A 23,187-nucleotide genomic window follows, 5' to 3' on the forward strand; every position below is an offset into this window, starting at 1 on the left:
CTGTAACCAGGGATGTATCAAAAGGTATCGAAATGTTGTAGTAACCTAATACTAACGTCGATTAAGTAAATTAAAAATTATGTGATCCCGTGTAAATACAACTTTCGTGCTTGACGGTGCCCAAAATTTATTCCGAGGAACAGTGAATTAAATAACCTCGAAAAAGTGAAATAACTGTATCGATCTTTTAGCAAAAAAGAATCTTGAGTCTAGTATCACCAACATAGACGAATTATAAAATAGTTCGTGGTTATTTACACACACAAATGACATCTTTAATTCCAACATATTCAGGGTACGTATAACCTGTTGCTAATACGGTCCTGTCGTAGTCACGTGGTTTCGCCAAAATTTTTTCGCGGTCTTACGAAACGTTCGTAATTAATCATTATTCGCCAAATTAATTCTTTACACGCCTTCGTATCATTTTCGTATAACAACAAATCGAAAGTAATTTTTTCGTTAAGAATCTGCAAATATCTATTTTATTATTCGAAAGTTTCTAACTTGTAGTATTGCTCTAGTATTGAGCCTCCTAAAGAAGAACGATATCGTCCCAAATCCAAATTCAACCTAAATTTAGTTCTCGACGGTTCAATTTTCGACAGACCAGTCCAGGTTCTTTACATAACGGCGCGGAAACGAGTCGACTGTTGCACCAGCTTCGTGACCGGAAGCAGATCCACTGTTACGATTTTTATCGTCTATTATCCTTGTCGTTCGCCGTCAAGTGTATCGTGGTCACGATCTACGATCTGATGCGGCGCTCACCATCGGGGGGGGGGGACTGTACCAACCAATCGTACCAACTCTGTCCCAGGATCAACTCTGGTCATTTTTTGAAACTTGTTAAAACTTTCATTGGAAGTGGAAAGGTACACTAAGGTACTAAAGGCAAGGCATCGGTCTTAAAAATGAGACTAATTGTAAGACGAAACCTTCAGCTCGCTTCAATCCTTATTAAAAAATGGAATGGAAACTCAAAACGTTCTATTAGGCATATCTCTAAAACTATCGTGGATATAAAAATGTGATTTGGTACAATTCAAGTACATATGTGAATAAATTTTTCATTATGGGTATACTTTAAAAAAAATAACTTTTTACCGCATTTTCGAGAAACGGCATCACTGTACGACGATCGATCAGGATCGCGCGGGGCACCATTCCTTGGTCAGGTTGTAGCATTCACTTTCGTCGATCGTCGTGCACGTGCACGAGGCGACCATACACCGACGCGCACGTACACATATGCACATACACGCGACTCAACAACTCGTGAAACGCAACTCTTTCATCTTGCCAGTCGGTGTTCCTGCTGCTTCGAGAACGGTTCGCCCGAATGGCAGGCTACTCGTACGCGATTCGATCGACGTTTTGACCAAGGCGATCCTCCCCGTTCAAACGTGATTCTTTGCAGTTTCTGTTCCTCTTGCTTCACAGTAAACATGCGGTTCCACGCGACCGTAAGTGTCGTTTTGTTGGTGGTCTGCGCGACCCTTCAGGCGACCTCGCAGCCCGAAGAACCCTTGCCATTCATCCTGGGGGGCATAGGGAACGTGGCGACCAGTGCGACCAATTTCCGTGAGTCTTCTTCATCTCCTATGTCCTCGCGTTGTTGGTTTGTTTGTTCGATCGAGACGAGATTGGACCGCGGGAATTGACTCCGAAAATTCGAGAGGAAGTGAAGCCGAGGATGTTGAAATTTTGTAAAGTCACTCTAATATATAGTTTCTGGGTAATGCTCAATTTAAAAATATCGATTTAAAAAGAAACGTGGTCAAAGTTTCAGCATCAATTACTTCATAACTCGTTTTTTGTTTTTATAGTAATCTGCCCCGCGCGTCGATTTTCACGCTTTAAGGCCCGTCAACGACGGAAATCTTCATTCTTGCAGCGATTTCTAGGGACTTATGCAATTTTAATATTTAACCGTTGCACAATGAGTAATGTAGGCCTTGATACATCGTTAAATATGAAAATAGCAACAATTGTGTTTCACTAATTGTTACAAACATGATCAGATATAGTGGTAATAGCGAGTAAATAGAGGGAAACGAATGGGACGAATTTGTGACACTAATGGGGTAGACCAATTACTCTTGTCTGATTAATGAATGAAAGTGGTAAAACATGGTAAGAAGGGGAACAGCCGAAGAAGATCTACTCCACTTATCTTGTACAATAGATCTTGATTAATTGATAGGGAGACAACGATAATATTTCTTTCAAAACAGGATACAACAAATAATAATTAAAACTGCTGCCGTGGTTTAGAATTATTGTTTCACAATGTCTTTCCAAACCCGTTGTTCCCGATAATTAAATTCCTCAGGTTTGTTTCTTTCGATCGTTCCACGAATGAAGAAGTTTCAGTCTGGATAAAAATTATACTTTTGTACGATCGATGCATCGAAAGGAAGTTCAATGAACTCGATTAAATCAAGTACGAGTGATCGTGAGTCATCGATAGAGAACGTGGAAAAAATGAATGGAACTGTTTGCAGCTAGAATTCTCCAATTGTCTTTGACTAATTCATGCAACGAGGGGCTGAAATTGCACACGAATAGGATTTGTAACTTAACCCAAAAGATTCATTAATTTAGCGTGATTGTTCTTCGTTTGCCTACGAAGGCAAGAGTCGTAGATCCATGAAAATAAATTGCGAAATCCAACAGATACTTTTCGCTTCGACGAGGCCAAGGTCTGGATCAAATATTCTTTTACTGGAATCTTAATCATACTTATTCGCTCTCGTCGTTAATCTTCGTACAAGATTTACGAACACGCAGTCATTTTCATAGTAGTGTAAATCAGAGTTGAACATTATTAGAATTATCGGAAGATAAATCTCTATCTACATAATTCGCCTATGTGCATTTGTATATATTGACTCGTTAAACAGAAAAAAAATGTTTATAAATTCATCGTAACATTGTAAGAAATTCTAGTCAGGTGTGTGGAAACTTTTTTGACCAAGTGTGTGTAGTTTCGCGCGGTGAATTCATATGAATGGCGACAATACGCCGTCGGAGTGATAATTATTTTGCCGCGTTTCCAACGAAGATGATCAAAGGAACTCTTCGAGTAGAAAATTAACTACTTGAAAACACAGGACCGCGAGAATCCAGTGTCGCGTCATGACTCTATAAAGTAGTTCGTTGCGGTTTTAAGAAACTGAATTACCTTCGGGCGAGCTGGATGAACGCTATTAAAGTTAAACGAGTACGATGCCAATTATGGAGGCGAATTCTCGTATGAATGATTCATGCTGATAAAAAAAAGGTTAGTAAAATGCACGATAACAACGACTAATTTGTTGTTTCGATTCCACTCATTGTTGCCTCTTCCTCAAAGCATAATGACAGGAATTCGCACACCTTGAAATAAATTACGTAAATACACTGCCGTCCATGAACATTTCGCCCCGGGTGAAATCGGATCAAAAGTACATGTGTACTTGCAGATGAAATTTTTGTTGCAGCTACGAGAAAATATATAACTACGTAGAATTTTAAAAAAGGTCGAATTTGAGAAAATGCCTCGATGCAAACCTAAGCCATCCGTCATGCTTGACGGAGGAGTACACTAGTTAAATAATAGAATATTTGTTACACACGTAAAGAGAAAGTGTTTTTATCATATCGAAAAGATCATCTCGTTACGTAAGCGCGTTTTACATTTTTTAAATTTAATTCCCAATTGTTCTTCGTCGCAAAACGGTAAAGGACTTTTCTATTTCTGTTCACGCGAGGAGTATGCATGTTTCGGGTTGTCTTATCGCTTCTAAACACCTTGTATATTCGTGACAACACCCGCAGGGGTCGTTTTTGGGGCAGAAACGACACGGTTCACGGCGTGACCCTTTGATTCTCACTCGTTGCTCGATCGATCCTCGATAGTTGTTACCGGAACTACTGTTTCGCAATAACTCCACCCACTAGAAGGTCCAACTTCCTGACAAATCTATAGAACCTACTGAATGTGAATCGTCACTCACACAGGCACCGATTTACCCGCGCAAACCGGCCAACCATGCGTGTTCCTCGACGCAGAGGGGGCCTGTTCGCCGTTCCAGAGGAAACTGTGCGTTTAATCGTCTGTTGCAGTGACGGCACTCATGCAACGACAGAAAGAAGTATTACACCGCATGACGGACACTGCCTCGGACTACAGTATGTGATACTTTGATCGAACCAAGTCTCAATACCTACGGTTTTCAAACTGTTACCTAGGCTCTGCGCGAGACGTCTACCAGGCTTGCAGCCACGCTACTAATCGAACACAGATCGTTTAATTAGCTTTGTGGAATGAACTGTCTGCGATCGCAATTAGTCAGGCGACCGCAACGCGTTAACTAGCTATTTTTTTCAGGGACCACGCGACACGCTAACGCCAATTTTCTGACGGATCACTAACTATACACGCTATCGCGGGTAGCTTGAGCCCCGTGGGCTGGTGGTGAAATTGATCGTTCTTGGACTGGAAAGTGTCCGTGAACGATGAGTCTTCTTAGTTCACGATGTCACATCGGTTCCCAAGGCGGAAGGAAATTAATGACGCGTGCTGTTTTAAAACATTTTTTATCAAAGAGCTCGAAAATGGCAGAAATTCTTATGCAAGCGTAAGCTTCGAAAACGAACAGCCATTTATCCTCGTTGAATACAATTAATATCTTGAATGAAACGTTTCGTAAAGAACAGATACAAATGAAAATTTCGCCCATCCTTGTTATCGAAAAAATAATGAAGTGCCGTCGCGAGCAAACAAAAAAGATTGATCAAAGTGCGCCACAGGACCTCGAACAATTTTTCACCGCCTGGCGGGGACTCATTTAACTCAACACCGCCGTTCACGGAGCCATGATTAATATCACGACCATATATTCCAGCGGTCGCTTATTAACGCGCTTCTTGTGTTTCCGCGACAGGGTTCACTATTCGCGGAAACATTGTCCCAGAATAGCCATTTACAAATTATTTATCAAGTAATCGTTTACGCGGAACGACTCCAACAACTCGTTTGATTGTGCAGATGATTTCTTATAAAAAAAAAAGCATGTAGAATAGAAACTCGAGTTCAAAGATTCGTTTCGTACAAATGCACTTACTAGCATGAACGCTGTCAAGAAAAAAAAACCATACCGATCGAATGGCTGAGCCAATCACCAACCCGTTCGCCGCACCGCTTTCTTAGGGGCAATTACGAACTCGACGAAGGAAACGCTGAAGAAAATAGGAAGTGAACCGTGATTGTTTCTTGTTTCTTTTCCAGTCAGCAGCGCGGTGGAGAAGCCGAAGAGCCTGCTGATCAACGCGACCAGGGTGACCACCGGCATTAGTAAGTAGAACGAATCGTCGTCGTTCATTTTTTAATTCGCGTGCTAATCGACGAAAGGACAGTCGACAGCGCAGCATCCAAGGGCCTCGAATTTAAGCTGAGGAGATTCCTGGAGAAGTTTCGCGGCCGGATGCGCTATGGGATACCGGAACTTGAACTTCCGCCTCTCGAGCCGCTCCAGCTTGACGAGGTCGACATAGATATTAACAATCCGGAAATAGGAAAGTAAGTTTCGAATGTTCCGACGAACGAGGCTGATCGAACAGCTGTATTTTTCTCTTCACCTTCTGTTAGGAGCAATTCTCTCAACAAATTAACCGAGCCACTCGACAAAACTTTGAACTCACATCCCCCAATTTTACGTTAAACATCGTTCGAATTGATGTTTGCAGCGTGTCGTTGACGATCGAGAACCTGGTGGTGCACAACTTGTCGACCTTCGTGACCAACAAGGCGAAATTGTCGTTGATCGGGCCCACGATCACCGGGAACGTCACCATTCCTCACGTGTACGCCGAGGGCATGTACGATATATCTGGAAAAATAGGCGACATGCTCCAATTGAACAGCTCGGGCCCGTTCAAAACGGACATATACGATTTTAACCTGTACGTGAACACTGTCCTTGGCTACTCAAGGGGAATGTACCTGAAGAGTTTCTATCTCGACTTCTCGCTGAAGTCCATAGACATGCGACTGGAGAATTTCATGAATGACGAGGAACTCAGTCGAATAATGAGCAAGGTACTAAGAAAGAATATTCAATAATTAAAAACTCGATTCTTTTACCACCCAGACTATAAACAATAGCGCCTTATTTAAACTTCGAGCATTCGAAAATTTTAATTTATTTTCTACCTAACACGGTCTGGAATTATTCGATTTTAATAACGACAATGAGGTTCTACGCGTTCTTCGAGTATATAGATTCGTATCAAAAGCAGGTAACGCAGCCATCGTTATTGTTCTGTTAATAGCTGTCTCAGTGTTCCCTTTTAGCGAAACTGCAGCACAGATGCGTTTCCTTAGATGAAGAAGAATCTGTTCCGAACAAACGGTATCGTAGATGAAGCGAAATTGATTTCATCCCTTTATCCGTAGGTCTTTCAGGAACTTACGCCAAAGGTGCTGGACATTATTAAGCCAGACATACTTCCCGGTATCCAGAGTTACGTAGCAGGCAGAGTTAACGAGACCATTCATCATCTCACTATGAAGGACATATTTAGCATTCTCGTGGGACCCAACGAAATTCCAGATTTCGCGCATTTATTGGTACCTTAGAAGGTTCCACCTAATCTTTTATTGTTACTATTAATCGATGACGCAAATTCTTTCAAGGGAGAACACCTCTAAAAGTATCTGACGTTTGCAATATTTTTTGAAGAAAAACTATCGTTAATTTAGGTTAACCTTTCATGGAGGTGTAAGAAGACATCTTCGAATTACAGAAAATATTTTTTCCCATGTAAATCTAAGTAGTTTATAGCGTTTGAATGAAAAGTAATCAATTTTGGACATTTAGTTTGAAATATTCAGCAAATGGGAATCTCAATGCACTATACGGTTGCTTGAACCTTTATAGTTCTACGGTTTCAATGTGCTACGTAGTCATGTTTATCGAGTGTTATGCCCGGAATACCTTTAGGCGTTTCAGGCGCAGAATTCACTGATAAAAGGGGCGCTTATAAACACCTACAGCACCAAGAGGATTAATTGTAATAATCCTCCACGCATAGAAATTCGTTGCACCGTTGATTTTCAAACCGAAAACCCGTGGGATTTGTCGAGGCTATGTTCAGGGATTAGAGATAGGTGTCGAATTTTTATCGCAACTACGGTTTAAAATTGATTACGTTGCTTCGAGTAATTTGTATCATAGTCGATGTTTATTTTTTTACACGAATATTACGCAACAATTCCGTGTCAGGGATCCAACGATTGCTTGCCAGTAACGTATTACTATAAAAAGGGAGATTAAAATCAGTAGGGGAGGGGTGGTAATTCCCTTGTTAACGGTTCGAAAGTAGTTTAGCATCGTGAAAAGTCACGACAAAGTTGTTAAGATAATGTAGTATGTAGGAAATGCGTGATGGTCTGTAGAAACAAAAAAGTTTGCGCTTTGAGCCGGGGAAAAGTTCAAGTTTTTATAACAGTTTATATTTGTGTAAGCTGATAGGGAAGACTCACCGAAACTTGGATGTTCTCCTAATGGAATGCTGTAGATAGCCACTTTCTCTTCTTTTTTTAAGTGTTTTGTAATATGTTGAAAATATAGGAAGTATTATCAGTTTTTCGTCCTTAAACAATCCCAAATATTCTCTTCTGGATCCTATGTACTATGCAAAGATCGAAAGTTGCCGACGAATCGAATTAATTCACTGTCTGTTTGATCGAACTTTCAGAAAATATCACTGAGAATCCGAAGATGGAGGTTTCTTTCTCAGCGCGTAGCTACACTTGGCAACTTCCAATCTTTGCACAATAGCACAGTTATCATTATTCCCATTCTCTGAGTACTTCGTAATTTAGTATATCTAAATCAAAACAGAAGGACGCTGGTCCGAAAAATATGAAAAAGATATGAAGTGTGCAAAAGATGTGAAGTGTGTAACAATCGAATGAAGTATGCGATCGAATATCTTTTGAAACGCTATTATTGTCTGACACTTAGATTCAATAGCCTCCCATTGAAGAACACGTTGTCGCGTAATGTTTAATTCATTTCGAAGAGCGAAAGTCCAGTCCTTGAATTAAATACAATTTTACGATCGTGACAACATCATCTAAATAATTGCTTCATCCCTAATCTTACAACAGTGTTCGACAACACGTAATTTGATTGATTATGTTAAAATGCAATAAAATTCATCGTAAGATACGCGTTTCATTTCGCTTGTTACTTCTGATTTCCTATTTTCTATATCAAAGGGCTATATTTATGTCGCTATAATAATAAATAAACAATACCTGCAGACTTTCCGATAATTGCGTAACGTTTCTGCAATGCAGTGGTAGTTACGGCGATAATTAGGAAGTTGTTTATCTCAAAAGGATCGGCGAGTCACGAGTTAAAGCGAAAATGATTTGGAATCGATCGTTTTATTAGCGATTAATGTTGAAAACTGCGCAGTTATGCTCAGGATGAAGATTATCACCGTACGTATCGGTGATCATCGATGTTGATGATAACGCCGCCCTGGCTGGAAGATAGTACTTACCGTGTAGTAACGTAACTAGATTACGCGAATGTTTATCGCGGCTTTGATATAATTCAATAGTGGCGATTAATCAACGAAACGTACCAACGTATACAATAACAACGATGGAACGCGGCGATAGGTTTAATAAACCGTATGAAATTTTTAAACGATAAAGACTCTCGCCGTGACCTTTTTTCTTCGCGATAATGAAACCGTGCGATAATGGGTAATTATTTCCCGATATGTAGCGGTCGTAGAAAATTGTTTACGAAAGTGTAACATCAGATTCTTTCATGTTTGGTATAAAAACAACTATGAAACACAAACTTTAATTTTATTCAGACCAAATCCAAGTAACAATTAAAAATGTTGGAGGCAGTAATAATTTTGAATAAAACACAATGTTCCTTTGTTACTAAATTGAAAGCAAAAAGACAAAATATTTGAAATATTGTGGCGTTGCCTCGCGTGCTCGCCACCAGAGGGGTCGCGCTCTCACAAGCGCTCGATCAACCCCTCAGTTGCTATGTATACAATCCTCGAACGACTTCTCAATATCCCAGAGCCTACTAGAAAGCCTTACTGATGAGTCCACTAGCAGGCCCATACGATACATGCCCCCTCCTTTCCTTTTCTATCCTCCTACGATTCTAACGAGTAGCTACCCGCAGCGAAGCATCGCCACAATATCATATTTAGAAAATTCTTTATTTGTTTTGAAGCATCTAAGGGTAGATTTCAATCTTCAAATTGGAATATTGATGAGACAACGCTTTGGTGAGCCAAATATGGAAGTATTTTCATTACTTTTAAGCTAGTTCCTTTCGTGTACAATATAATTTCGACCAGTTAACGTCCAAGTATTTTTAAAATGGTCACATGCGAGACAGTGTTGCCGCAATCGCTCCAGACGCACAGAAATTGCATGGAATAACAAATTCCTTTCGTCCGCTCTTAGCACGTTAAGTAGGCGACCAAACAGACGGGATTTGAGTAGCGTGTTTCATGCGTCAATGAATTTTTATTCGCGGTGCAAGCACGGAGGTGGATGGTCGTCGAACAATCGAACTAATTCCCACATTCGTCCGCGATGGAGTCTACGCGTTCAAACGAAACCACAGGCTCGATAAAAAGCAATCGAAAAGCTCGTGTCCATTATCTGCGTTATCGTTAATGCTCGGTAATCTCGTTATCATAGATCACCAAATACTTCCACGTGCTATCCTGCGCTCTCATGTTTCGAGAGCTCCATCGACTCTGTCCAAAGTAAATTTCCCTAATGAATCCTTTCGTACCCTCCTTGTCGCTTCAATCGGTCGATAAACATCACCTCGTTATCCGTCATCGATATCTATCAGTAAATTATAGAGAACGAGGAACTTCATTTAATAACGCACGGTGTTTCCACTCCGCCCCTGTTTGTACACAAAAGGTCGGAGCAACTCCCATTTAAGGGGGTCTTTTACTGTGAACCGCCAAAAAATTCGATTTTTTTTTAGTGATATTTGTTTCGACTTAGACAAACAGAACAGCTGGAATCATGGAAGCCATTAGAACACTTTTACGAGGCTCTGTACTCATCACTAATTGTGACTATTTCTTATTGTAAAAATTTGTGAATATTACTGAAAGAGTAACAATACCGATACAAGAAGTTGCATAGTTTCTTTATAAAAAAAAAGTACCAAACAGAACATAAAAAAACGCGTTTTACAGTAGAAGACACCCTTAATGGATACCCACGTATGTGGATGATGGATCTTTTCACTGAAAATGTGCATTTATTCTTGCAGATCCTCATCGCGAAGAACCTGTTTACCTTTAATGTGTTTTAGTGAAATTCTGATGTAATCGAATCATCGTGAGTCTGCCACGATTTAGGGTTTTTTGTTCCGATGTGAACCGTCCGGACCACCCTTCCTCGAACCACCTAGACGTATCTTCCCCCGACGGCGATCAAGACAGTCGCTTTATCGCGCCGTTGCTATTTTTCATCCGGAACATCAACGGAAAGCAACAGTTGGCGGGGCGGCGATGCGAGCGAAACGACCCGCGAACAGACGATGGAGTGACGAGGAGGCGAAACTCGGGGTTGAAAGGTGGAGGGGCAGAGTAGAGAGACTCGGAAATCGGACATGCGTAAGATCAGACGATATAGAGTACCGGAGGAAGGCAGTCGCGCTTATACGGCGCCCAGCGTCGGACGTGTTGACGCTATTCGCGCGAGATCGTTAACAATATCGCGACTGATCGGGACGTTTCGATAGACCAGGCGGAAATAAATCCCCATGTGTGTGTTTGGATCCTTCCGACGAAGGATGTCGAAGGACCTTGGAAGCACCTGGCGCGCGATTCGCTGAGATTTTATCTGAGGAAACGATTCGAACCAGTCGAGTCACCCGATAAATGTGCATTTGGATTTCAAAACGAAACGGAGATCTAATTAATAAGCTTTTGGTCTACTTCCGAAAGTAACTCGAAGGATGATGAATCGAACTTGAGATTTCACTGATTTTTATTGATTGTAATTGATTGAGCGTACGTTTCGCGGAAGACCTTTGGATTTCAAGCACCGAACAATCGACGAGAATTTCTTTTCAGGACCAATTTCCCTATACTCGAGCCAGTACTGACAAGACTGACGAGTTCAGCGAGCCTCGAGTGTCTTTCGAGTGTCGCCCGGATGACGTTAAGAATCTGATTAACACCGTTGACTCTCGAGCGAGTCGGCTTCGAGCAACGCGCGAAGACAAACCGGATAACTGTGGGCGTCTTTCGAAAAAGTCAGGCGGAACGCGAATCTTTCGGAGGAACTAAATAAACAAACGCCAGACAACCGGGCGAATTATCAATCGGTGAAGATTGGCATCTAAAACGTGTGTGATCGATCGTCGGATTAGAGGCCGAGGAGACTCGGGAAAGCAAACAGCTCTAATCAGTCGGAGTCGTTTATCAACCGTAGAAAATCAGTGGCCAATTAACACAGTCGTCGAGCAACCGCGAGATCAATGGAGGCTCGAAACGAAGAGGGATCAAAAGATTCGGTGGCTAACCTGTAATCGAGAGGGCTCTTCGACGCGACGGCGTCTCTTTCGCTCGATTTCCGACGCCGAAAAACGCGGAGGCGACGCCTGATCCGGCAATAGAGCGTCGGGATCCGCGAGTCGCCGATCGTTTCGCGGAAAACCGAGCTTTTACGAGTTTGGAGAGTTGGCAAAAACAAGTCTCAGCGGAGGCAAGACGACACAGGAAGCCCCCTGTCCCGTCGTTCCTCCATGCTGGTGATATATTATACGAATGTTTGAGCGCGCGTAAACAGGTGTCACACGGTGGCCTTTCATCGCGGGGGACTTAGCGTTCTTTACATCGGACTCACGGTCGACTGCCTCGAAGGCTTTCCGAGCAGCTATTCGTCAAAGATATTGGACCCTTGGAATCTCATGGAAATCCTCTGACGATCCCGCAACCGGCTGAGAACTCACAACTGGCTGCTGGAAAGCTTTCATCGGGACTCTTTGGAGGACTCCGGTGAGTAGCTTTGCTGACGCAAGACTTTGAAACAGGCTTCTTAGGACGATTCGATGCTTACGTAGGACAGCTTTCAATTTGCGAGTTTGGTATCGGGAAAGAAGGCTTGGAACGCAGCTAAATACGTTATTTCGATATTGAAATTAGCACTGGAGTTGTAACAGGTTTTCTAGGGTTCATCGATCGAGCGTGACGTGAATTGATTTCATTATGAAGACTTGGTCTTATTATGAAAATTCATTACTAAACAACGAGGTTAGAGTAGGCAGTTTAAATGATGGAGATCTTTATCCTGGAAAGTCAACACTTTGCTAATGAAAGAACTTGAAGACTGTTTCCTCTTTTTGATCCTTGATATTGTGATCCTTGTAATTTAAACTAACGAGATAAAAGCTCTATTTCATCTTGATATTAAAATGGACTCTTCGTCGAGGGAAACATTACAACAGTTGATTTTTAGACTCGGCTTAGCCTTGTTCTCGTATTTCATTATTGAACAATATAGTTACAAAAGATGGTTTAAGTGGTAGATAGAGCAGTGTACCTAGCATTATTCTCAGAATTACAAGCGAACACTTTACTGATTAAAGACTTCGAAACTGTTTCGCTTCCTGCATAGTATGCATCGAGGGTTATCTCGTCTTTAGAGCAAAGGAACGTAATTTAATTTCGAGACTAGCTAAATCGCTAGTTCTCTTTTCGTGTAACTTTCGTTTATATATCGACTTCTCTGACTGATTTAAAATTAATATTTATTGTTGAATGAAAATGTTAAATTATACGCATTTAGTTTTCCCATTTATTTGCAAATTACTGTTAAATGTGTATTCGAACAGCGCATGTAAATCGTTATCGAGAGACTGCAGGATTTACTAAATGAATTATGTAAAGTCACTCGAAATATCGTTAATTTCATCATTTTCTTTTCGCCATTTTATTTGACAAATAAAGTTTTGATTTAACAAAAACCTGATCAAATTCTTTTTCATAAACGTCTCAAATGTTATTATTAATTTTTATAATAAATCCATCATTTTTATGGACGTTTCAATTAATTAATATTGTTCAAATTTCATATTAACAAAACGCTGTTCATTACTTAATTTGCCTTCTTCTTTAGAAATGATATTTAATCTTGTCCTACGCATCCACAAATAAAAAATATGGCTTCGGTATAAAGGTTAAGTTTGTTTCGTGATTTGAGTGTACTCACTTTGCTGATGACCACTTCGAAAGAGTCTACCTTCTGGGAATAATTTCATGGTCGCGTGCAATATGATCAGTATTTGATTCGAAACGGAGGCTCGATCTTTTTCCTGGAATCCAGAAATAAGATCCTTGGAGTAAATAATTAAAATCGTGCGAGCATAAAAGTTATTTTTGTATGCTTAGACGCGTCTAAACGGTTTGTTGAAAAACACTTTGCGTCTGTTTGCTTTCCTATCTAGCGACGATGGTTAAATTTTGCTTAACGTCAACAGCTTTTAGTTTATAGGCTCGGCCCAGTCGTGTCCTAATAAATTCAAGTTTGAAGAATGAAGTTTGGGAATGTCTGATTAAAGCCAAGTAGTCTAACTTTGTTCTGGGAATAAGATTATTGGAGTAGATTATTTTTTTACTTTGCCTCTCTTCGATAAATTAATAACCAAACACTGTGGACTGAAATTGGCAAGTTGGACTGTACGAAGTAGCTAAATTCTTTCACTGCAAATATTTCGAAAATATCTTCCTCCCTTCTTGGTAGAAATTGATGATGTACGGTCAGTCCCGACCTACTCTCGTTCTTGGAAGTCACTATCGATAGATAAGGTTGAAGAATAGTTCATTGTAAGACCCAGCAGGGAATCGTGACTGACAGTTGGATAACAATCAACGTTAGTCGACAGAATTGAGTAGAAAGTATTCTCGACGTTGTACAACGCGAACTTTCCTATTTGTTTACCGCAATAAAGCGAGAAAGACATCACAAGAATCGCGCAATTATTTATTCGCGTGGTTCTTTGAATGTCCACTCGGGGCGAGCGTGGATTCGCGAAAAGTCTCAAGGAGAGTCGGTTGTAAAAAAAGAAAGAAAAACTACAGATTTTGGCGGCTTGTAAATAAATTCGACGATAAAAACAAATGTATATAGCCCGCGTGGCGAGCATAGCCGTTTATTAAAATCGCCACTGAAAATTCTGCCAAGCCTGAAAGCGATTTAACGTTCCTCTTGAATCGGCGCGTTGGTCGCGAGATAAATGCTATCATAACGGGTGGCTCTTAGGATCGCATGCTGCCGACTTAATACTTTATAAATAAACATAGAGGCCGGTGCTTCTAATCGCTCGTCAGGAACACTGGCGCGGCAATTTTTAACTAACGGTGACGCATGTTGTTCGTGGAAGTTACTAATACGATATTATTTCAATTAGATATTAATCTACTTTCGATTGGAGAATGTTTTGCTCTCTGAGAAATCTCGATAAATCGACAATTATCAGTAATTCAAGCTCTACGAAATTTAAAATTAAATAATTAAAATAATATTGAAGTATAGTGAAACGATCTTTGTTTTTCGTTTTCTCTTCAAAATAGAACTTCGTTGGAAGTTCGAATGAAAATCTTAATATCGAATATCTGGAAAGCGTTGATTTCAGTAAATTATGTTAGCGGCTTCTTCCGTCTTGAGGCAAAATTAATTTAATAGATAACAGCCACTGCGAGGTGCAAGATAATACTCTCGAAAACACTTTTTTAGACACGGTGTTTTTAATTTATTTATTTTCTTGGGCACGAGCCTTACATTTAGCCACAGCAATTAATTATTCGCGGATTGTATCGATAAACAGAAAGGAACAGGAATTTCATCCCCTAAGACATTAAACGTCTATGAAATCGTATTTTGTTTTTCGTAAATTGTTTTGGTAGCCTGGAGTGAGCGAAATTTACGATGTGCACTTAAATCAAGGAAAAGCTTATCGGGCTGTTCCATTTTGAAGGCTCAGAAATAACTCCATCGACCGTTTCCGATTTTTTTCGAGCACATTTACCGAGTGTCTGAAAACACCTAAAAATGTTACGTCCTTGCGATCGATATTTTTATAACAAACAGATGGCGGTGATAAATGAACTGTACTAAAAACGGGTAATAATTCACCTGACTCGATTTTACAATCGTCCAAGGGGTTAAAAGCTTTCCTATAAATTGAGTCGCCGTTAACGTTCACCCTCGATTACCGACAATGAAACAACCGTTCGAGAATGTTTAGTAAAATTTCTCGCAACTCCACTTTGTCTTTACCGTTTCTCGGAAACGGTGAACAAGCTATTTGTCGCCTCGCCAAAGGGTGGAAGAAAAATCGTAGAAGGAAAGTACGACGGCGTGGAACAATTAATGGCGGGAATAATTAAGCAAACGACATTGCTCCTAAAACTCTAATATCGATATTCTGGCACGAACGTTCATTTTCTCTCCGGATCCATGATAATTAAATAGAAAAACTAATTAATTCTACGGAGAACTTTAGGCCTTGCATCTTCAATCGTGTTTCGAGTAATTGCCAACGAAATTTTAATTACAGAATCAATCAAGAAGGCTGAAGTCCTGACAACTAATGTGTTCATATACAGGGTGTTCGACCACCCCTGGGAAAAATTTTAATGGTATATTCTAGAGGTCAAAATAAGACGAAAATCAAGAATACTAATTTGTTGATGGAGGCTTCGTTAAAAAGTTATTAACGTTTAAAGTTCCGCCCGTACTGAATTTTTTTCTAGAAAGTGGGATTATGGGTTTTTCTCATTCTGCGGGGTCAAAGACCAACTTTCCGAATATTTTTACGATTTGTACATATTCTCCATCAAAATACGCGTCGTTTGCTTTTTTAAACATTAAAATCCGTCAATCCGTTCAGGAGTTATGACGTTTTAAAGATTCGCACGAAATTTCGGGGTAACATTTCTGGCCAGAAATTATATTTTCGGTGTGGAATTTTTTTCTCGAAAATGGTTAGGATTTCGGGGGTATATATAATGACCAAAAATGATTGTAATTGCCCCCTGTAACTAAATATAATTTTTCCAGAATGATTTGAAACTTTTCATTTTCGTCGAAAAATTTCACACCTTCTCGAATTTTTTTCTCGAAAGTGGGTAGGATTTCGAGTGTATGTCTAATGACTAAAAATTATTGTAATTGACCCCCGCAACCAAAAATAATTTTTTCAGAATGATTAGAAATTTTTTAATTTAATTTTTTAGAATCGCCTAATAAAATTTTTCCCAGGGGTGGCCGAACACCCTGTATGTTATAAATATTTTACACGTAATTGGAAACGCAGTATTGGAGTTTGCTGTCGAACTGAAATCGTTTCCAATATGAAAATCTGAATCCAATTTAATGATTGCACGTGTATTCTGAATCGGAGACAAGAAAAATTTTATTCAAATAATAAGTAATCGATAAATCCAAATTTACATCCATTGATAATAATATTCAACAGGTATGCACATAAGAATTTCGCCTATTTATGATCTGTACACACTGGAGGAGTGAATTTTGCAACTGTTGATCGACAAACCAACTTAAAATTGAGTTTGGAATTCCGAGCTAAGCTTTGGCTCAGAGATCCACGACCTTAACTCCTTAATTCAATTATTCCAATACCTTACAGTTCCGAATCAGAGTTCTCAATAAACTTCCATAGCGAAGTAAGTACCAATTGACAATTCTAATTTAACAAATCTCGTTATTAATAATTATTCAACATCGTGTCTGCCAAAGGTGTCGAAAGATTTTCCATTTTCTATGAGTAATAAATTTACTTATTCTACATTTCAGTAAACATCAATTACAAAATATATTTATATTATCTAAAAACAAGGGTCTACAATTATTCGTTCCTTTGCATAAAAAATTCTATCCCGAATCGTACCTATTTCTGATTTTAAATTAAACGTAGCTTTAATTTAGATAGTTTGTCGAGTTGCATAAATTTCTATCAGTCGATACTATAAAGAAAGTAAGTTTAGATGCCCGCGAATCATGTTGCAGAGAGTTCACGAGACTTTAAAAATTGCTTTCGCGAAGTTCTCCAGTGTAGAAACACGCGAAACTGATGGAATTTGTATTCAACCGAGAATACATAGAGTATTTGTTTTGGATACGGTACTATCTCGTTCGATCCGCCTAGTGCTAATGTAGAGGATGTATGAAACAGCAGCCAAAACAGCAGGGACTGTTTCTTCAGCTGCAGTCTTACGTTTACGATTCTTTTTTCATTCACCGACGGTATCGGGTTCGCGTAATTGTTTAATTAATGTACCAAAACCGATTCAAGCAGAATTACAGGCATTCCGACGTACAGCGTAATTTTTGGTTTACAGAGCTTCGTAATGTCAATACTTCCGTACAGTTCATTGTAAGGTTTTCTGTACACTGTTATAATTAGATTCGTTTGCTTTAAACTCTACTACTCCAGTTTTAAACTAAGGGGACTCTGTGATACACGTTCGAAACTTTGGTTCTTAACTTTGGCCTTAAACTTGCGACTCCAAGCAAACTTTTCCTCTTCGTTATGCTAGATAAGTCCATTTTTTTCTTACTTCGACCGGAATAAACAGTGAGTTCGAGTAACGTCGCTTCGAAACTCTCTCGAAATAACAATGTGCATCGAGTATTTTCTCCTCGAAGCGTAATACATGAAACACGAATTTGTTTCAATAGTAACCTTAGGAGAATAATACAAATCGCAGCATCGCGTTCAGACGGTCTCAAAGAAAATCCGAACAGGCTACGCGACGACTTTTCCGTCCAATAATTCACAGGTTGCGAGAATTCGTTCGATTCGCGTTATTTCGAGTGTCAGTCGAAGGGTTGCACCACCCACCCTCGATTCTCGCTTTTGTAAATTTCACAATGGCGACCCGGAGGAGACCGCAGATTGTTAACTAATTGCAAACTACGTTTCCCTCTGGAAACGGATAGCGATTGTATAGCCGGACACTGTTCGTCGCTGAAACTTTTAAGTGGTCGGAGAACGCGACGGAGAACCAAAAAGGTGTAACTTTCCGCGAGAATCGGACCAAAGGGGTGGTTTCTTGTACTCGAATTGGCGCAGAAAGTTTCGATGTCCTCAAGACGCGGCACGTGGCTCGTTCCATTAGGGCAGCGCCTTTGTTGGCCCTCTGGGGTATTAATTAAAAGATGACACATTGAGGGGATAAACCAATTAATACCGAACGACGTGGCATCGTCTTTACTTTCGCCTTATTGCCTCGTATATCGATTCCTCGGAATGTCTTTGTTGTCGCATCGTTAAACTATCCATTAAACAGCACGTCGTTTACCTGACTGCCACGCGACCTGGTGTTTTGAAATCGAGTATACACAGAACACCCCAATAGAGACCGTGTGTACTAAAGAGAAAACACTTGCTAACACTAGAACTATCAAAGCAGTCAAAATGACCCATTCGTAGTTTCTAATAAAACTTGTAAAAAATTTACTCGACTGGATTCTTGAAAATTCACCGTAGTTTTCTATAAGGGAATGCATAAACATTTATTTCTATTGCATTATATATTTCTTCGAGTATCTTTATAGACAGTTCCAATGTTAAAATAACTGAATAAAACTGTGTATCTTGGCGTGAAACAGTAAGGGATGTTTAAAAATGAATCGACAATAATGCCTGGTATCCACCCCAGAATTAAGAGAACCTTACAGAGGGTGTATTTTATTAGGGACTCGTCCCTAGGCGAATTAATGAAACGTAATCTCTATTAAAATATACATGACTCTATTTAAGAAAACAAGGCGGAATATCATCCAGATGGATCTTCCTACTCAGCCTGAAAATATTTTAAACGAGAGATCGCCAAGCATCTCAGCGAGATTAGACGCATTTTTATTGGAGTTCGAAGCGTAATAAAACGAACGTTCGCCTGCGTTAGAAGGTACATCGACGTCGATCGATCGGAGCTTATACATACATCATCGCATTCTTTCGTTTCTTCTATAAACGGCACCCCTTTCGCGAAGTTAATCTGCAAGCAGCGGGAGATTTATTCAACCGAATCACAGTCACACTTTCCACGGTATCCCTCCGGCGAAAATAGAAACGAGCAATTTATCTTTCTTATCTAATTTGCTATTCGCGTTTACATCGTCTTTTCTTTGCGAAAAGAACGAGGGATACGTTAAGATCGCTCGTTTCTACATATTCAAACCTATTTAAGTTGAATGCCTAGTTTAATGGTAGTTTAAACTCAAACGTAAGACCAAAAGAAAAAAGTGTTTTTGAATAAACATGACGAAGAAACGGCTTATCTTTGACAAAAACGAAACTCGAGAACGTTGACGCGTTCGACGAAGGTGAATTTTTAATTTTAATTAACGAATTCAGCGAATTCGATATCGTTTATTTGGTTCTCGGTTACGAGAGCGAAACTGTAATCAACACCTCTGATTCGAATTTGCACTAAAATTCTCTTGTTCATAACTTTCGTTTATATTTTGAAATAACGTTCCCAAGTATTTCGCTGACAGTTCGCGTGATTGAATACCTGATACCGTGGGAGAGCTGTCGATTCCGGAATTAACCAGATGCTTTTTTTGAAAAACTCGGGCTCCGTACCGTGTCAAATTCCATCAAAAGCTTCTTTATCCGAATGGACCACGGGTTTGGAACATCTCTCCAATTAAAACATTTTCCCGGAGCGTTTGAAAATAATTTTCGACGCAGTCTGTGTGTAAATTGAATCTGAAACGACTCATACCGCAGAGAGACCAGAGATTGGCTCGTGAGTCTGATTAGTTATCGTAGAATCTACTTTCGACTCAGATTTCTATGGGAGCCCCGACTTTCTAGAAAAGTTTCCTCGAAAGCAATCTGTTGCATCCCGTTGCATCGATCCTGACTGACAGGACGCACGATTCTGAATTAGTCCAGCCGATAGTTCGTGACTGTTCGTTTCATTTCCGATTCCGATCTCGTTACGGGCGTTGTCGGTTGGCTCCAAAGGGTCAATATTAATCGAACTCCGTAATTGCAGTCTCGTCCACCGTGGGACGTCTCGTAACATCTTCGGTCAATTCGATCGGTTCCCTTCGGTCCCGGCCTTTTCTCTCGATTAATTTAATTAAACGAAAGGCAAACATCGCGGCGACGAAGAGCTTTCTGAAAGAAACTGACATCGGTCGATTCGGGGGTGGAGACAACGACGTTAATACTTATTCGTTATTTGGAAACACGCCTCGTGCAAACAAAACGTTAACCTTCCCGCGCGATAGTAATCGGCGTAAGAAGATTAAATTGAGTGCAAATTGATCGTGCAACAATATTGCAATTTAACGTTCCAACCCTGGTCAGAGTTCTCTTTAGAATTTCATGTTATTAAACTTACAATTATAATTTCAAAGAATATGGCTGCTTTACGAGTTGGTCTATTTATCGAACTGTAAGGAAGTTATTGCGGTTATTTCGAGAAAATTTCCTTTGTGGCTAGAAATAGTTATTTTAATTACGCAGTAGTCACGATGGAATATAATTTTGCGTTTTATACGGTTTTCTTTCGTCACTGTGAGAGCAGTTGCATTCCTCTGCTATACCATGCTGGATCTTGGGATGAAAATAACCTGGAACATCCGCATTCGATATTTTCATCATTGTTGAATCACTCCCTCCTCCGAAGGAACGCTATTACCATTACTCGAAAAGGATGATAGTTGCACGGAACGAGATCCAAACCGATGCTTTTCTACCTCTTTCGAGCCCCTTTTTTAGTATTTGAATAACCTGACATTCCCATTACGAATTTTTACGACTGCAAAGAATTTCTCGCAATGCAATTTTCATTTTTCGAGAAGTTTGAGAAACGCTGATCTATACTGGATTATATTTTAATCGTCTACAATGGTGCAAACGTCATAAGTCTGCTTGTCTGTCACCTATCACAGCCAATATTTTACGTATCGTTTCATTTCCTAAGTATCGCTGTTAGTACAAAGAGCAATATTATTGCGATTTATTTTGTACCAACTAGTTGGATTCATTAGCAAGACTTATATAGCAGATTCAGTCTAATCCTCTATGATATTAATCGTTCGAACAGTCTGTCGAAACTAATTCCACTAAGTCCTCCATTTACGCATAAATCCGATATGTCCGTTATGCAAAAACATTTTTGACATTTCAATTTCATTGTTTCTACCTGTATTCTACGATTTATCGATTGCGTCGCCTGAAAGTGAAATTATTTGAAACGATAGACGTTCGAATAAATACTTATTTCGAACTAATATTTAAAACGAGTATTTTTACCAATAATTTTTTTAAATTTGAGTAAATTACTTCTCAAATCGGTGTTTTATCAGTAAATTGCATAAGTATTAAGCAACGTTATCGCGTTAATGTTATTCAAATTTGATAAATGAATTCAAAGTAAACTCTGGGAAACGTTCAACGTGACAAATTGTTTTTATCAGCGACAGCCTGATAATCGGCGGTAGGTAATAATAAAACCAAGTAATGTACGGTATTATAAATATTGTTTACTTCGGGTAACTCTTGGTTACCGTTTAAATGACTTTTCACTTTTGTTTTTTTCTTATCTGATACTGACGTAAACGCGTAAAGAGCAGTACCGATTTCTAGTAAAATTAGTTTTAAATATTCAGTGCTGTTTTATCATTTACTATCCAACTTCGTCATCGTTTCCAATTAGATTTCGTAATTTATTAATCATAAATAAAAGAAAGACGAAAAATCGTTATCGAAAACATGAAATGGAAAGCGTATGGGAAACGGTTGAGTATTCATTATTCATTGGTCCACTTATGACGATCTGGTTGCGTTTCGACGAGCATTTCGCCGGAATCGAATAAATAAATTTACACGAAATCGGAAAGGATATTCCAATTTCATTGTTTACTGTAATACCCGAGGGAAGCTTCATTTTTCGCGAACAAAGAGCTGCAAATAATAACGCATCGATCGGGCGTAAATGACGCGCGGAGGCCAAAATATTATTTCCACGGACTCGGAAAATCGCGGGGAAATTTTCTGTAGTGCATACATTCGCGTCGAAATGCGATGAGTACGGCTGAACCGCAACAAAAAGCAAGAGCGGTGGAAAAGTTCATCTATTTGCCCGCGCCAGATACATCTCTCTTTTGTCAAACGCGTAATATTACGTGCAAAATGATTAAAAACAAAAACCCTTTGAAGAATTTTTCAGTATCAATCTTCCTTTTGCAAATGAAGCAGCCAGCGTAATGTACGTAGCTCAATTACAAGCCCCAGTCCACGTGAAATCAGTATAATTTTTGTCTAGCCACCTGCAGCGCTCGGATAAAAACCAGATTTGCATATTGCAAAACCTCCATCGAGTTATGCTCCTTGTGAACCAATTAATCGCATTAATATTACAGATTATTGTGAATTTCTAGTGGACTCATTAAAGTAATTCGTTTGTAAAATGTGACATAAATGCACTATATTATACGTGTTGCAAGTACCGCAATTAGTATCGTATACATGGCGAGTATAGCAACCATTGACGTAATTATCTTTGAAACCATACTCATTATGGAAACGCATATTCAAGATATGCTTTCATAGCGTAGACAGGGTTGCTAGAGGGCTGGTGAAATATTGTTGTTTACATGGTACGATGGTAAATAACGCGTTATTATGAAATGAACTTTTTATGTATGGAATATTTAATCCGGTTATAATCAAAGGAAATCAAAATATGCTATAAAATATAGACCATCATGATGTAAATAATAAGTAAAGGAAAACGAAAATGTAAAATTTTTCATTTCGAGTTTGGAACTAAATTTTAGAACAAGTTATGAAAGTTAGGATACGTAGAATGTATACGAATAAAAATAAAGCGTAAAATGAAAAACACCGGTCGGAAAAATTTTATGATACACGTCGTGTTCCAATTTTGACGAATGAGACAAGAGTTTAATTATCCTTACAACAAAATTTGCGTTTTAATTTAATACCGGTCCTTTGTTACTTTTTAATTTGTTAATTTTGTGAAAAAAAACGGTAATTTTAAATTACTCGTTTCGAATTTGGAACGTAATTGTAGAACGTGTGTAACGTAGAATGTATATGAATA

At 39.4% G+C, this 23,187-nt stretch overlaps 2 protein-coding genes across 6 annotated transcripts in view; both read left to right on the forward strand.

Annotated features, from left to right (window-relative positions):
• The first annotated feature begins 1,291 nt into the window (after positions 1-1,291).
• Positions 1,292-7,634, forward strand: LOC143347263 (uncharacterized). Of its 3 annotated transcripts, none has more exons than XM_076776316.1 (6): positions 1,292-1,584; positions 4,111-4,176; positions 5,276-5,341; positions 5,404-5,566; positions 5,734-6,085; positions 6,443-7,634. In XM_076776316.1, exons 1-6 carry the CDS (start codon positions 1,449-1,451, stop codon positions 6,623-6,625), a joined length of 966 nt encoding a protein of 321 aa, XP_076632431.1. In that variant the 5' UTR covers positions 1,292-1,448; the 3' UTR covers positions 6,626-7,634. The 3 variants fall into 3 exon arrangements, with proteins under 3 accessions (XP_076632431.1, XP_076632432.1, XP_076632433.1); XM_076776318.1 differs by having other exon boundaries at positions 1,459-1,584; positions 4,006-4,176; XM_076776317.1 differs by lacking the exon at positions 4,111-4,176 and having other exon boundaries at positions 1,293-1,584.
• Positions 7,635-7,778: 144 nt separating this feature from the next.
• The window catches only part of LOC143347262 (vasoactive intestinal polypeptide receptor 2), a 38,023-nt gene continuing 22,614 nt past the window's right edge, over positions 7,779-23,187 (forward strand). For 2 of the 3 annotated variants that reach the window (XM_076776314.1, XM_076776315.1), the window contains exon 1: positions 7,779-12,072. The gene's annotated coding sequence lies outside the window, so the exon portion shown is untranslated. The remainder of the gene's footprint in view (positions 12,073-23,187) is intronic. The other variant, XM_076776313.1, reaches the window with a different exon arrangement.

Source organism: Colletes latitarsis, chromosome 10 (assembly GCF_051014445.1).
Source record: "Colletes latitarsis isolate SP2378_abdomen chromosome 10, iyColLati1, whole genome shotgun sequence".
Classification (NCBI taxonomy): Eukaryota; Metazoa; Arthropoda; class Insecta; order Hymenoptera; family Colletidae; genus Colletes; species Colletes latitarsis.

Coding starts and splice junctions, on each gene's coding strand:
- LOC143347263 (XM_076776316.1), top strand. CDS start 1,449: ATGCGGTTCCACGCGACCGTAAGTGTCGTTTTGTTGGTGGTCTGCGCG. Junction 1,585..4,110: donor GACCAGTGCGACCAATTTCC/GTGAGTCTTCTT, acceptor CGTCTGTTGCAG/TGACGGCACTCATGCAACGA. Junction 5,567..5,733: donor AACAATCCGGAAATAGGAAA/GTAAGTTTCGAA, acceptor TGATGTTTGCAG/CGTGTCGTTGACGATCGAGA.